At 34.4% G+C, this 17,350-nt stretch overlaps 1 protein-coding gene across 5 annotated transcripts in view; it reads right to left on the reverse strand.

Moving 5' to 3' along the window:
* Positions 1-17,350, reverse strand: part of KMT2E (lysine methyltransferase 2E (inactive)) — a 101,388-nt gene that overhangs the window by 57,881 nt on the left and 26,157 nt on the right. For all 5 annotated transcript variants that reach the window (XM_057732314.1, XM_057732316.1, XM_057732310.1 and 2 more), the window contains one exon: positions 15,154-15,338. In XM_057732314.1, coding sequence (XP_057588297.1) covers positions 15,154-15,224 — 71 coding nt within the window. In that variant the 5' untranslated portion in view covers positions 15,225-15,338. The remainder of the gene's footprint in view (positions 1-15,153; positions 15,339-17,350) is intronic.

A 17,350-nucleotide genomic window follows, 5' to 3' on the forward strand; every position in this document is an offset into this window, starting at 1 on the left:
CCCTTCAAGTTCAGATATAGTTTCCCTTTCTATCATTAAAGAAAATTACTAGAGATTCAACTTTACTTAATATACTCAGTGGCACTGGGAACACTCTGCACGGGGTGCAGGAAAGTGGTAGCAATAGTTTAAACAAGACTGAGGACATACGAACGCATATGGACCCCAATTTGAACGTGAAGTATACATTTCAATGTTCAAGCTTTATGTGTGTGTTAGTGTGTCAAGATATAACAAAGCCTTGGAAATATCAGAAAAGCTAAGGAAGAGGAAGCCTCACAATGAACCAAGGTTTGCTTATGAAAAAAATGTAACTAGCAGCCTGTGGTGGCGTAAGATCAGCAGTTCTGGCCTGATAATGGCTAAATGATCATGACCTGACCAAACACTGATAAAACTCAGAGTAACAACTCACCCACTGTGGTTGACGTATAAGTTCTCTGGCCTAGCATTTTGTATGTTGGATTGGCCAAAACCTGCCTTCGGTTTTTAAGTAAAAATAAAAGAAACATTTCTCATATTCACTAAGAACTTTACTTAACAACATATTCACCGTTTTCTTCCACTACCTTCTGCCATTTTTCAGGCAACTTCATAACTCCACCTTCCCAAAACTTTTTATCTTTTTGGGCAAAGATCTGGTCCAGCTGCCTTTTACAGTCTTCGAGGGAACTGAAAATTTTTTTCCAATATGAGAATTTTGTAAAGACCGGAAATCCGAAGATGCAATGTCTGATGCATACGGAGGATGAATCAGAACTTCCCAGCTAAGCTGTAACAGTCTGTGCCTGGTCATCAAAGAAACATGCGGTCTTGCAGTATCCTGATGGAAGATTGTGTGTTTTCTGTTGACTAATTCTGGGTGCTTTTTGTTGAGCGCTGCTTTCAGTTGGTCTAACTGGGAGCAGTACTTGTTGGAATTAATCGTTTGGTCTTCCCAAAGGAGCTCATAATAGAGGACTCCCTTCCAATCCCACCATAAACACAACATCACCTTCTTTGGATGAAGACTGGCCTTGGGTGTGGTTGGTGGTGGTTCATTTCACTTGCCCCACGATCTCTTCCGTTCCACATTATTGTACAGTATCCACTTTTCATCTCCGGACACAATTTGTTTTAAAAACGGAATGTTTTTGTTACATTTCAGTAGAGAATCACATGAGGAAATATGGTCAAGGTTTTTTTTCCGCTTAACTTACTTATGTGGAACCCAAGTATCAAAGCGATTAACATAACCAAGCTGGTGCAAATGATTTTCAATGCCTGATTTGGATATTTTGAGTATGTTGGCTATCTCCCAAGTGGTATAACCTTGACTTCTCAACTAATGTCATGATTTGATCGCTATCAACTTCAACAGGTCTACCTGATCATGGAGCATCGTCCAGCGAGAAATCTTCAGCATGAAACTTCGCAAACCACTTTTCAAAGTTTGATCAGTCACAGCACGTTCTTCATACATTGCACAATTTTTTTTTTTTTTTTTTGCGTTTCAGTTGCGTTTTTACCTTTCTTGAAACAATAAAGCATAATATGCTGGAAACGTCACTTTTTTCTTCCATCTTCAATATTAAAATGACTACACAAAAATTCTCCAATTTTGATTTTTTTTTAAATTCATGCTGATATGGCAGCTGTCACAATACAATCTAACAAAATTGTTTTGAATGAAGTTAAAGACAACTAAGCGCTACCAGAGTCATCTTACAATAGCCTGATAATTTCTATTGATCAATGTGGTAGTGAACCTACTCCTGAGGGCAATTCACACTGAAATTAATTTCTCCTTTGCACATACACAACAATATGACTCATTTCTGTGCCTTTATTCTTACCAAAGCCACCCTCTGAGATGATTTTTTTCATTATCCTTACCCTATCTCTTATTCAAAACCTTCCCTTAGAATTTAGTACTATTTGCACTCTTCATGGTTTAAGGCTTCTAAATGCAGTTACAATCTAATTGCTCAAATTTCTATTATTAACTACTTCTTGATATATTGTGCAGTTACAATCTAATTGGTCAAATTTCTATTGTTAACTACTTCTTGATACATTGCTCTCCCCTCATCATTCATCCCCTGCACAAAGTCTCAAGTTTGCTCTAAGTGACTGATGCTTGGGATCCAGTGTGCTAGAATCAGCAGAGAGAGGAGGCACAAACTGAGGTCGAGTGGTTCTGAAGGAGACTACAAAAGAAGAGTCTCCAAAATGTTCTGAATATTTAGAAAACCAGTACTCATCTAATATCTATGCTGTTATGTTACAAATTCACTTGCTTAATCTTTTAAAATAGAAATGTGCTTAATTCCAAAATTAACACATGCTCATTGTACAAACTTTAAAACAGAAGTACATAAGAAAGTGAAAGATTATGTCTTCATTCAGACCATCCATGTTAAGATGCCACGTATCCCCCTCTAAATTTGTCTATCCATAAATACATGTAACAGTTGTTTTCTTTTTAAAATGAGAATATACAATATGTATTCACAATTTGCTTCTTCATTTTTTCAATGTCAACACATACCTACCTTATTTTTTGGTAATAATTGCTATTTCACTACATGAATGTACCATAGTTTATTTAACGAATTCTCTATTGGTGGATGTTTAAATTGTTTCTATTTTTCAGTGTTAAAGGTATCATTGCAATTGTACACCCTTCTATATACTCTTTTCTGCTTACATGGTAGTATTTTTTACAACATGGATTCCTTGAGGCAGAAATGCTGAACAAAAGGGTAAATGCACATAAAATGAATAGATACAGCTATTACAATATTGATTCCTTTAAAATTCTTTTCAAAATAAATAGAAGGAAGAAGTGGGGTTGTAACAATTCCTGATCTATTATTTTAAAGCAACATATAGGAACTGTGGCCATTATAGAAAGATTCACTCTTCGGGATTTAGAGTGTGGCAAGAAATTTGTATTTTGGAATAGATAATGGTTGGGAATTAAAAAAATATGATTTTCAGTGAAAATACAGATAAATTCAAGCATGTAAACTAGCCACAAATCCTTTGCACAACCTCATGATTCAAATTCAAGCTATACAGCACCATTCACAATAGCCAAGACATGGGAACAACCTAAATGTCCATCGACAGATTAATGGATAAAGAAATGCAGTACATACATACAATGGACTACTCAGCTGTAAAAAAGAACAAAATAATGCCATTTGCAGCAACTACAGATTATCATATTAAGTGAAGTAAATCAGAAAGAGAAAGACAAACACAATATGATATCACTTATATGTGGAATTCAAAATATGGCACAAATGAACCTATCTACAAAACAGCAACAGACTCACGGTCATAGAGAACAGATCTGTGGTTGCCAAGGGGGAGGGATGGACTGGAAGTTTGGGGTTAATAGATGCAAACTATTACATTTAGAATGGATGAACAAGGTCCTACTGTGTAACACAGGGAACTATATCCAATCTCCTGGGATAAACCATAATGGAAACGAACATAAAAAAGAACGTATATGTGTGTATAACTAAGCCACTTTGCTGTACAGCAGAAATTAGGACAACATTGTAAATCAACTATACTTTAATATTACAAAATAAAAAATTAAAGCTATAAGTACCAACAAGTTGGCAATGCAAGGAGACAGAAATACTTCATCAAGATCCTCATTTTTATGCCACTACTTACTAAAAGTAATTTTATTTTATTTTTAAAATCATTTTATTTTTTATTTTTTCTTTTTGGCTGCGTTGGGTCTTCGTTGTTGCATGCGGGCTTTCCCTAGTTGTGGCAAGCAGGGGCTACTCTGTTGCAGTGCACAGGCTCTACGTGCACAGGCTTCAGTAATTGTGGCTTGCGGGCTCTAGAGCACAGGCTCAGTAGCTGTGGCACATGGGCTTAGCTGCTCCGAGGCATGTAGGATCTTCCCAGAGCAGGGCTCAAAGCTGTGTCCCCTGCCTTGGCCGGCGGATTCTTAACCACTGCGCCACCTGGGAAGCCCTGTGTTTTTAAATCACTGAAACAGTGATCACTGTCAAAAAGATGATCTTTATCCATGTGAAACTTCCTAAAAGATAATCATTCTCTAGTTTGGGAGTTCAAAATGTACAAAATGTTAAAAAAAAAACAAAAACTACAAAAAACCCCCAAAACCAACAACAACAAAAAAACCATGTAATTAAAGTATTCCCAATGTACAAGCAATGTGGTGTGGTCAAATGATCAAAACGACCTGAATTACAGAAGAACTTACTTTTTCAAAACTTTGAATTCTGTTTCCCATAGGTAGAGAAATTGAAATGCAGAAAAAGAGATTCTAATATGCAACTTGGCTCTAAAACTGAAATAAGAAGTATGCTCTCTTGTTAAGCCAATACTGACTGCTTCTTTCAGAAGTTCTCTAAAAGCTGATAAAAGCAGAAGGAATGATCAAATTAAAAAAACTACTAATCTGCAACCTTCAAGAGATAATGGATTTTGGCAACAGATAACCATGAATGCTAAAACCTTGAAAATTTGAAAGATGATGGACAGATAAGGCTGACAACACCTGAACTTCCTGATCATTCTTAACATCACTGGAAGTTAGACAACCAAGTTTTTATGTGCTTCTCCTAATGTTATTATGAAATAGAAAATACAAAGTCCCAAAGTGCCACATAAAAAATCTCATGCTGAAAAAAGAATAAATATGAAAGAAAAGCAAAGAAAGAAAAAAAGAATCTGAAGCTAATCATATCTCTATATCTAAATACAGTATCAGTTTATCAAGAATATGGGGACGGACTTCCCTGGTGATGCAGTGGTTAAGAATCCGCTTGCCAATGCAGCGGACATGGGTTCAAGCCCTGGTCGGGGAAGATCCCTCATGCTGCAAAGCAACTAAGCCCATGTGCCACAACTACTGAGCCTGTGCTCTAGAGCCCATGTGCTGCGACTACCGAAGTCCACGAGCTCTAGGGCCTGAATGCCACAACTACTGAGCTCTCATGCTGCAACTACTGAAGCCTGTGTGCTTACAGCCCGTGTTCTGCAACAAGAGAAGTCACCGCACTGAGAAGTCTGTGCACCACAAAGAATAGCTCCCACTTGTCACAACTAGAGAAAGCCTGTACTCAGCAACGAAGACCCAATACAGCTACAAAAAAAAAAAAAAAAATTACAGGCAAAGTGGAATATTACATGATGCCAAAAGGAAAAAATGAACCAAATACAGAATACTGAAACTTCTATATGCCAAAAGATCCAGTTTCTTCAACAGGCATATGGTATGAGGAAAAACATAATTTAAAGGGTTATTCCATATAAAAAAAATGATTCAAGAGAAATTGCAATCAAATACAATGTGTGGATCTTGTTTGGATCCCAATTTGAATACATCAATTACAAAAAGACATCTTTGAGACAAATGAAAGAAATTTTAAGATGAACTGGGTATTTTATACTAAGAAAGTATTCATTTTACTGTATGAGATAATAGTATTGTGGTTTAAAAAAAAAGTCCTTCTCTGTTAGTGATGTATACTAAAGTACACATAAACTGATGTGGATATCTGCTTTAAAATCTTTAAAACTATGGGATACATGAAACAAGACTGACAAAACTTTGAATGCTGCTGAAACTGAGTAATGGCCACCTGTGATTATTACACTATTCCCCCTACTATTACACATATTTTTGTATTTCCTTACTAAAAAGGTTTTTTCTTTATTTTAAAAAAAAGTTCCCCAAGCCTTTTATCTTACACATACTGTCCTTTATAAAATAGGTAACTGTAAGAATGGGTAAGAATGGTATACTTACTTCTAACTCTGGAAGACATCCCTGGCATCTATTTCTAAGCCTCTATCTGGGGAATCTCTCTTAACTGTTACTTTAATTTCAACACATTCCTCAAGGCTTACTTCAAGTACTCCTTAAAGAGCACTTCTGTGACTGCTTCAACTCATAATTTTATAAATCCTATGGATTTCTATAGCACTTATTTCCTGTACTGTTAATTTATTACTTTTCATGCAATATTTTTGTATGCTGCCAACCATCTTCCCATATGCATTTATTATTTTCTCTCCCAAACTCCATCAAAATTAACAAGGACTTTTCTCCAATAAGAAGAACATGGAATTGGGACTTATATGTCTAAGGCTGGCCATTAAATGGGTATAGGTGAGTATGCACCTTTCTGAACCTGAGTTTTTTATTTGTAAAGTAGGGATAAATATACCTGCTTCGCCCCCTCCCCAGAAATATGGATGGAGCTCAAATGACACAAAGGATCTGAAAATGTATTTTCCTCAACTACAATGTATATAAATGTGTAAAATACTCATGTTTTCAGAAATGTCTCTCAATCTAACTATGAATATTCGGTCTGAAGTTGCTTTTAAATTTTTTAAAATCTTAACTCCACAATAATTCAAACTTCCTATAAAGTTCTAAGTGTAAATTTAACTAAACCTATTTTAAATAAATCACTAAAGTTGCAAGGTATCAAAACTGTTGATATTTAAATCACTTAAATATTTATTGAGCACTACATATGTGTTAAAATCCTTATAAAGTTTATTTTTAAAATATAGTCCCATAACTCTCCAAGTTATATTGAACTAAATGCCTTTATATAAAATGGTTCCTTTGTTATCCTTTTGTAAAGCAGATTTTTAATATATATTTTCTTAAAGTTGAGTCTATATATATATAATTGAATTTTTTTGCATAGCAAATGACTAAACTTTATATCAAGAAATGTAATCAGTAATCATGGACATGTAATATTGATATAATAAGGTTCTAAAATTCTAGGTCGGTGATTCAGAATATTAACCAGCTAAAAAAATAAGTTTTATTGCTACATTATATATGTACTACTACTCTAACATGAACATACAGCATCATACATACATTACTTTTCCAGACTTAGTTTCCTTATCTCTTTTAATGACATTATATGCTCCAGAAGGCAATGACCAATTGCTGTAGTAAAGGTTATTTACCACAAACAAAACAGAAAATGGAAAGCGGTATAACAACAGAATGAGATTAATATTCTAGTCTTAATTTCAATCGCTGCTTAAAACATTCCTAAATTGAACACAAAAGCTAATAAGCAAGGAATCACTATTGCTGGCAGCAGAGATTTTTTAAATGTTTAGACTGTTTTAAAATGAATACTTTTGAAGTTTTTGGTTTAAAAGGCTTTTTAAAAAACTATATAGAGGTATGTTAAGCCTTAAGCATGTCAGTGAAAAATCAACCTCATTTTTGTGGAACAGTTAATACAATATACATATTTAAGGTTTATGTAGATAAACACAATCTGACACAATGTATCAGATGTATTTTTCACACAATCTAATATCCAACATGTTGGGAGTTCCCTGGCAGTCCAGTGGTTAAGACATTGCCTTCAATACCTGGTTGGGGAGCAAAGATGCCACATGCCATGGGGTGCGGCCATTTAGGAGAGAGAAGAAAAAAAAAGTAATGATGGAGAAAGACAATATCTCATGCATATGTAAAGGGGAGGAAAAATGGCCTGTGGAATCTTTAAGGACTATGGAGAGGTCAGTAAGACTTCAAGATAGTGTTTATTTAGCTGTTTCTCCCAATTAAATATACAAATCCCCATAACAGAAGGAGGTGGATTTTTCTTTGTAGATTTGGATTTAGAAAAAGGTTACATTAAACTAGATTCTTAGGTGTTCTGTGTACCAACACCACTGAACACAAATTCAAGCACTTGCACTGAAATCTCATAGCAATATTTGGTATTAAGTGGTAGTCAACCAGAATGATTCTAAACATACTCTTTTCCTAGCTCAAAATTAATATAGCAAAATTTTAAAACTTCAGAGAGCTCACAGAGACCCCTAGGGACTCAAACCACAGACCTCAGTTTGAACAGCTGTGATTAAACAAATACTGAAGGCTTACTGTCTGCCAGGGACTATAAGAGGTATAAAGATAAGACATTGTCTTCAATGAATTTATTATAATACAGTTTTCACTTATTCAATAAACATCTGAGCAATATTAGGTAAAAGAGACTGAGATGCTGGAAATCAAAAAATAAAGAATTAACAGTGGTCCTTCTTAAGAAACTGATGTATTGGGAAGACAATTATATCACTGATTACAGTAGTGCCATCAGAGGCACACACAGCGGCCGTTCATAATAATTCATAATAGTTTAAGCAAGTTTTAAAGAATGGCAAGTTAACAAACCCAAGAAATAAAGAGGTGAAAGAGATGGAGAAGATATTCCAGACAGAAGGCACAGATGGAGTCAGAGATATCAACAGCAAGAAATGTTTAAGCATGTTTCTTTAAGCATGATCAACAGACCACAGCATCACAATGACCTGTAGTGCATGTTAAAATTTCTCACAACTGTACTTAACTGAATAAATAAAAAAACTTAAAGATCAGGCTCTGAAATCTGTACTGTAATAAGCACCTCAATCTTACATTCACTGTAGTTTAGGAAGCACAGATTACAAAGAATTGCTAAAATTCAGGCAGAAATTAAACTTTTTCTGTAAAGAACCAGAGAGTAAATACATTTAAGACTTGGAACAATATGGTTTCTGCTGCAACTACTCAGCTCTACTGTACCTGGAAAGCCAGAAAATATATGTTAATAACTGGGCATGACTAAGTTTCAATAAAACTTTATTCACAAAAATCAGGCAGCAGGCTGGGTTTGGCTAAGGGATCCTAGTTTGCCGACTGCTTGTTTAAAGAAAGCAAATTTGGAAAGGAATTGACTGTAATAAAGACTACCATTCTTCTCTGATTTCAATGGCTTAAGCAAGTACTACAAGTTCAATGGTATAACTTTCCTCAAAAATGTAAGAACAACTCAATAGGAATTTCTTATTAATTTATTAATAAATATTTGTTGAGGGTTTATTATATACCAGCTACTGTTTTAGGTACTGGGAACACAACACCATATCTAAAATCTTGTATTTATATTCAAATTCTGTTTTTCTCTTGTAAAATGGAAAAATGTCACTCTCCTTACTACAATCCTATTCTTCCACTTGCCCTCTGGTTCTCATCTCTTCTTGCCTTTTCAAGCTTTTTGTTTTTTTGTTTTTCCCTTCAAATCTTTATTGAAGTATAATTGCTTTACAATGTTGTGCCAGTTTCCGTGTACAACAAAGTGAATCAGCTGTATTTATACATATATCCCCATATCCCCTCCCACTTCAGCCTCCCTATCCCACCTCTCTAGGTCATCGCAAAGCATTGAGTTGATCTCCCTGTGCTACGCAGCAGCTTCCCACTAATGATCTGTGTTACATTTGGTAGTGTATATATGTCAATGCTACTCTCTCACTTCATCCCAGCTATCCCCCCCGCTGCCCCGGGTCCTCAAGTCCGTTCTCTATGTCTGCGTCTTTATTCTTGCCTTGCCACTAGGTTCATCCGTACCATTTTTTTGGATTCCATACAAATACCGTTAGCATACGGTATTTGTTTTTCTCTTTCTGGCTTACTTTGCTCTGTATGACAGACTCTAGGTCCATCCACCTCACTACAAATAACTAGATTTTATTCCTTTTTATGGCTGAGTAATATTCCATTGTATACATGTGCCACAGCTTCTTTATTTATCTGCTGATGGACATTTAAATTGCTTCCATGTCCTCTGCCTTTTCAAGATCTTTACACTTCACTCTTGCCTAAAGTTATCCCATGTCTCCTGCATCTTCAGTCTCCCTCTATATTAGATCATTCCTGCCTTATTTATTATTCCATTTAAAACTCCTGCCCCCTTTTCTTTTTTATTCCATTTGTCTGTTCTGCTTTATAGAAAACTCCTTGAAAGAGTTGTTTGTGCTTAACATCAGGCTGTACAACACCACTCTAACTACCCATGTTGTCAAACTAACTGGTAATTGTAATTTATATAGACTTTTTAGCATTTGATATAAATAACAGTTTCCTTCTCCTAAAAAGATTTAACTCTTATGGCTTTCTGGGTACCACACTTAATTGGCCACTCTCTCTCATTTTTTGCTTGATCTTCTTCTGCCCACAAATGTTTTCTTTTTCCCTCGGCTCACCTTTTTCTTTAAACAACTCCACCTCCATCCAGTTGCTTAATTCAAAACCCTAAAGTGTCATTCTTGACTGCTCCTTTGCCCTCACCCTCCGCATCTAATTATTTGGTCAATGCTGTGTCTCCTTCCCATATACACTTAGAATCAGTACACTTCTCTCCATTCCTACCATTTTCCTGGTCCAAGCCCTTGTCATCTCTTGTCTGGATACTGCAGTAATACTGTGAATGTACTTAATGCCACTGAACTGTACACTTAAAAATGGTTAAAATGGTAAATTTTATGTTATGTATATTTTACTACAATTTAAAAAGAAAAAAATAAACAAAACTACAAATGGATAGTTTCACTAAAGCCAAAGGTATGGAGAATCAGTAGTATCAAATCCTGCTCAGAGAGCAAGCAACATGAGGCTTGAAAACTATGCATTAGCTTCAATATGCCAGCAGCACGGTCAAAGTAAAAGCCAATTTGTGTGAAGCAGGTGAAAGAATTAATAAAAGGGTGAACGATGCAAAGATTCAAGCATCTGAATTGGCCTACAATTTAGACAGTGCCCAAGGAATTACAGGAAAGACAGGCACAGATAATAGTGACAAAGGGTCAAGAATTAATCTGAATTAGCCACTCTCAGAACCTACCTCTGACCCCATGAGGTGATACTGAGGTCTTGGAGAAGGTAAAATGTTGTTGCTAAGACTCAGTTAGTAGAGCAGGTAGAACAAAGGTGTAGTAGGGCTGGTTTGCATATGGTCCCGAGGGAGTGTCAGGATGCGGTTTCTAAGAACAGTTCTAAACAATACTAAGACAGTACTCTAAAATAGGCTTTTGAATATTAAAACAAAATCACATTTAAATGAAAGCACTTTCAAATTAGGACAAGCAAATCAACACTTTAAGAGCAGCAGAAAGTATTACTTTCTTGAGAGTAGATTAAGTGTAAAGAAATCATAAGCAGAAATGTTAAGTACTAGTGGAACATGAACAAGTAAAAAGCTACTGAAAACATTTCAATATATACAAAACATTTTAGTATCTTCAATTACATAAATGCAGACTAAAAGCACCCAAACACTTCAACAAATTAATGAATTCTATCAGCAGGTGGCTCTAGTGACAATGAAATAACAATATCAAATACTATAAACAAAATACAGATAGTAAAAATGTACTGAATCTCAGAAATTTGGAGTTAAAAAGAGTCACATTAATACTTCAATCCAAGCCCTCTTTTTCAATGAGGATACCAAAGTCTACAATAATTAAGTGACTTAAGGGCTCACTGGAATGTCAGTGGCAGAACAAAACTGAAAACCCAGATATCTCTCTTTAGTACTCTCAGCCAACAAAGAGGCATTTACTACACTAATAGGCATAGCCCTGCTCCAAAATAATTCCCCTATAACTTAGATACGTCACATTTACTAATTTGTCTACCTTGTTCAAAAATACACATAATTATATAAAAGCTCATTATAAATATTTCTAAAGGAATACTTGGTAGTAATAATAATGTTAAAAGGAATACAATGTTAGCAATCATGTTCCCAGTCTCTGAGAGGAAAAAGTAATTTGTCCTTTCTTTTTTAAAAAGGCTAGGAAAGAATAAATTTAACACTCCCCATTTATACCTCTTCCCATTTCCCAGCTCCAGAAAGGCTTCTCATCTTTGCTTCTTTAACCAATTTAATAATTTACATGGAATGTCAGACGTGAAATAGCTAAGAAGCAACAGAAGAGGTCAATTTCTACCAATTAGGATAAAAAACATACAATTCTAATAAACGGCTGAACTCTGGCTCACTTTCCTGTCTCGTGGTAATGGAGTCTGTTTTCTTTCATATTCCTTATCTTTGAGCAGAGACCTAAGAATACCTTTGTTATATGCTGAATTTACTACTCCTAGAACTAAAGCTACTACTTACACGAACCATATATCAAAATAAATTAGTTATGTTACATAATCATTTTTTGTAATAGTATTAGAAAAGGAGCTGTAATAGAAAAAGCCTAAAATCAACACATCAATAAGTTCTGCCTCTGCCACTTAACTGCTCTGTGACTTCAGTTTCCTCACCTATAATTTGAAAATAGTATCCACCTCATAGTTACAACTTTTTCTCATTCAAAAAGAAATAGATCGCTATGATCTCACAATTTTCATAACTAGCTTCCTTGTTCTTTTCTCTTTTGAGAGACTATACTTTGCTATTTGGTCTAGAACTTCTCTATCCAATACAGTAGCCTCTAGACATGTGCTACTGAACACTTGAAATGTGGCTAGTTTGAATTGAGAGGTGCTGGAAGTATAAAACCAACTCTTGGCAAGGTAATGGGGAACAGAAAAAAGCAAAATACAAGATCCCTAACTCTGCAAGAAAGGCAAAACATACCCAAGATTTTTTAAAACTTAGAAATGAGAAGAAAACAAATTGGACTTGGTGAGAATAATGAGTCTTAATTTGGAGACACAATAATCCAAGAGCAAATGTTACTGAGTATGGAAATACTGGACTAGAGTTTAGCAGACCCATTCTTCACAGATCCTGAACCAGACCTTCAATTTCCTATCTATAAAATGCTATAGATAGCATGAACTCTATCTAGATGAACTCTAAGTGATCAAATAAATTCCCCTTTACAGCCTTAGAAGTGAGTATAAATTTGGTCTAGTACACTAATTCACTCAATAAACGAACATCAAGTAACTCCTAAATTTTATATTAGTTTATTAGTGACATATTTTAGCAGTACAATATTTTTGTAAATATAACATGTAATTAATAACATTATATAGCCACATGAGTGTAATAAAATATAATTCTTTCTCTTTTTTAAAAAAATTTTGAAATAATTATGTAGCTTCACAGGATCCCACATCAACACGATGGTATCTTCTGATCACGTATTTGAAATAAAAAGGATGCAACATGTTAATTATATCAAAATTTCTTATGAAAACAGCTCCAAAAGCAGCTTTACGTATCTGTGGGAATGGTGGGGGAGGGAGGTGACGTGATTTAAGGATCTTTTTAAGCCTCCAGGTGTGTGTGTGTGTATGTGTGTGTGTTTCAGTTTGAAAATTAAACCACAAAAATTCTGACAGTTGTGCCATAATAGAAACTGGTACCAGCTATACTTTTTGTGTCCACTGAGTAGGGGATACTATGCCCAAGGGACATATACTTGTACATAAAATAGAAAAAAATAATTTCCTAAAATAGAAATATTCTTTTAAAAATAGTCATTTTGTAATTACCTACAAATTGATCATTTTCTCATAATAAAAATGGCCATATTTATACCAGGAAAGATTTGGCTCCACAATATAAATCATACTTATTCCATAAATACTCTATGGGGACTTCCCTGGTGGTCCAGTGGTTGACTCCATGCTCCCAGTACAGGGGGCCCGGGTTTGATCCCTGGTCAGGGAACTAGATCCCACATGCATGTCGGAACTAAGAGTCTGCATGCCTCAACTAAAAAATATCCCGCTTGTTGCAACTAAGACCTGGTGCAGCCAAATAAACAAATAAACCCCCCTCCAAAACTCTATAAATGCATTTAATAAAGAACACAGGCAGAAAGCTATCCCCTAAACCACCCTCTTTCAATGTATTATTCATTCCCTCTTAACTGGCTTTCATTCTGTTTGTGAATTGGCTTACAGTACACATACTAAACATACAAACAAGGCAAAGGTGTATCTCACACTGTTTACTGGACTAATTCCTATCTGGTATATAAATAATATTTCATAAATTACATCTTGTATTAAGTGCTTAAGAGGCTAATTTTAAAAATGACTGTCAAGGTGAATATTTTTAGGAAGCAAAGAATCTTTGATTACTACCAATAAATGCCTATAACTATTATCAGATATAGATTTGCATCTATCAGATGCTATACATTAGTAAAAATTAGTACTTTAGCCTGGGAACCTCTTGCCTGTCAAGCCCTGCTTCCAGGATCTTTCCTTCCTTAGTAGTGTCCCTATCTGAGCAGAGTGAATGTCAATCAACTGTCACAAGAGTGCCTTGTTTTAGGAATCTATTATTTTACAACAAAAATAACTTACACATAATACAAAAAAAAAAAAGGCTTTTAAAAACTATATATAACAATCATACAGTTTAACAGACTATGTAGTATATTACAAGAATATTAGAGAGCATCCCTGACTCTTTCCCAATGGCAGAAGCAGGAGTGGCAAAAACATTTCTAGACCATTTGAAATGCCAACTAAAGGAGTATATTAACTGCATTTTTTGTTCTTTCTACAGACCAGTTTTAGGAGCCTCAAAATAAATAAATTTCCTTTTTTTTTTTTCTTAACTTAAACTCAGCTTTCTGGTCAATGAGCGTCCCATTTAGCACAATACGACTATATACTGAATCAGAGAGCAAACATATGCAACTTTCCATCCTTTAGATTCCAACACTGTCACATGAACCCGTTGCAATTTCTAAAAACAAATAATCAATTTTCACAGCAATAACTCAGTGTTAATATCAAAATAAAATGAGATCTATCCACACAACTGCCAAGACCAAATATTTAGAGGCAAGGTAAGAACCTTTCACTGAATCCCTCAGAAATGGCTCCCATAAAAGCAAAAAGTGCAAAATATTCATCTAGGAGGAAATACTCCATTTTTCCTATTTAAAGATGGCCTGAATTTTATTTTTCACTCAACTTTAAAAAAAACAAAGCAATAACTGTGCTTAAATGGATATTACAATTTTTTAAGGATTCAAATTTAAAACCAATTTTCCAACATAAACATGACAGATCTTACAATTTTAAAAAAACACCAATAACCTATTATCTTGATTCTTGATGTCAACAATTAGCAAATGGGAAAGACAAAAAGAATCTGAAAAAGAGCATTTTGGCTCAAAAGTTATCTACAAAAGTAATTTTAGTTAAAGGAATTTTTGCCTTTAAACTTCTGACATTTTATTTTAGCCAAGAGTCTAAAATGAGAAAAAATATAAATGCAAATCAAGCACTGCTTGGTTGTGCTAAAATAATTATATGAAATATTTTGCCCTTCTCTATCCAAAAATACCTTTAATTTAAATACTTACTCTGAGCCTGCAGCCATTTCCAAGTATGACGTTTCTGCTGTATCAACCCCCAAAGGGATCACTATGCTCATGACGTTCGCCTCTGGTAAATTCGATTACTATGGAGTCCTATGCATTGGTATCCAAAACACTGGGGCATGCCAGCCACAGTGCTCATTGCAAACATCTAAGTGCATCCACAAACCCTGTTTAAAAGAAAAGAGAACCAAAAGTTAAGAATCATCTTCATATACCCAGCAACAGTCAACCTATAACAAAGGTACATAAAATACATGAAGAAGGCATTCTTTATTAAAATATCAATATCAACTGAAATTTAGTCAGGGAATCTCTCTTTTGTTTATTTTTCTGGAATTAAGTTATGAGATTATGATCAAAAGAAAAGTTTCTGAATCATAATCTTCCTTAGGGAATGAATTTAGGATGTCAAAAGGATTACTAAGGTATACTGCTTAGTGAGGAACCAAGAAATATTATTCATCTTGAAAGATGAAACAACTTCTTACAGCAGTTTCCAAAAATAAGTCTTCTTGGTTCAGTAAATGATCTAACAATTAACTAACAAATATTGAGTACTTACTGTGGACTAAGCACCATACTAAGTTTTTACATGGATTCTCTATTTAATCCTTACAACTCTGAGATAGGGATCTATATTTTACCACCGAGGAATTCAAAAGCAACTAAGGTTAAATAACATAATCAAGGTTGCTCAGTTTAAGAGATAAAACCAAGATATGAATCGATTCTACTCTATTGTTTATGTATATATATTTTTAAAAGCTATTTTATTTATAATAAAATCAATCAAGTGGTTGTCATTTTCAATACTACATAAATACATACATATTGAGGGGGTTTCTCTATTTCTCCAGTTTTCTCCCATGAGTTAATGATCCCTAATACAGACAATTAGAAGCGAGAACTAATATACTTGGATTATTTCTAAACAAATTTACCATAGTAACGAAAATATATTGTTTCAATATCAATTTTTCTAATCTAAATTCACAGTTTAACACCTGCTACATGTACTGTGAAATACCCACTCGAAATATTTTTAGCAATGATATAGTACAACTTGGAACAAAGCAGATAATCATATAAACAAGAGAAACAGTCAAAATTGTCCCTTTAATGTTATACCTGCAATATTGAAGTGTTTCTTCAAATAGCAACTCTTGTATTTATTTTTAATTTTTACAAGTAAGCTTGAGAATATTTACTCAGGTTAATTCCTATTTCACAGATAATGCAGATTGTGAGCTCGTATCTTATGTGAAAAAAATACCAAAATATGAAAATAATGAGGTACTAGTGGTTTGAATTCTCCAAGAAAACTCATCTTTACTTTTAAACCACGTATAACTGGGGGAGAGCTACTAGATTACAACTTATAATAAAAATATACAATAATAGACAACTGCACTTAAAAGTTAAAAACCTAAGCACTGGAGCCAATCTCTAACACTCTAACAGTAGATGTGTGAGCTAGGCAAGTTATTTAACCACTCTAAGCCTCAGGTTCCTTGTTTATAAAATGGGGATATATCCTCATATGGTTTCTGTGACGAAAATGAAACAATGACTGTAAAGCATTTTATACACTGCATGATGCATATTTAGCAATCAGTAAGTGGTAGTCACATAAGAAGTGCTCTTATCTCATAACCAAAAAACTGTGGATAAAAAAACTCTAGCTCTCATTTAAGGAGAATCTTCTAACAGTTTTTGAAAATAAAGTATGTAATTAATGGTTCTCTATTTGCTACAATTTTACAGTTTTCACCAAACTAAAATCATTCTCTAAAAACAATTAAATCAGAGTGAGAAAAAGGAAAAATCGCCCTACCTCATTTTCTGCACCTGCGACTGTTTTAGAATTACCTCATAAAAAGCTGTATTTATTAACCTGCACAAAGCGATAAAACTGTAAAATTTCTGAATGACAAAAATACAAGCAATACATAAATCAAATGTTGTATTATTCCGTATTTCTTTAAAATACTGAAGCCTTGGACCTAAGAATAGATAATTAAAATAAAAAAAAAATTCTCCTCCTTGTTGGTAGCATCTAGTTGCTAGAAGTTTTCTTTAGCTCAGCTTATCTTTACATTAGACTCACAAGAAACCTTGTATTTTAGGTATATGTTGTTAAATACTTAGTTGTACGGGTTTTTTTAAACCAGAGGCAGAA

The sequence above is a fragment of the Hippopotamus amphibius genome, chromosome 4 (assembly GCF_030028045.1).
Source record: "Hippopotamus amphibius kiboko isolate mHipAmp2 chromosome 4, mHipAmp2.hap2, whole genome shotgun sequence".
Lineage (NCBI taxonomy): Eukaryota > Metazoa > Chordata > Mammalia > Artiodactyla > Hippopotamidae > Hippopotamus > Hippopotamus amphibius.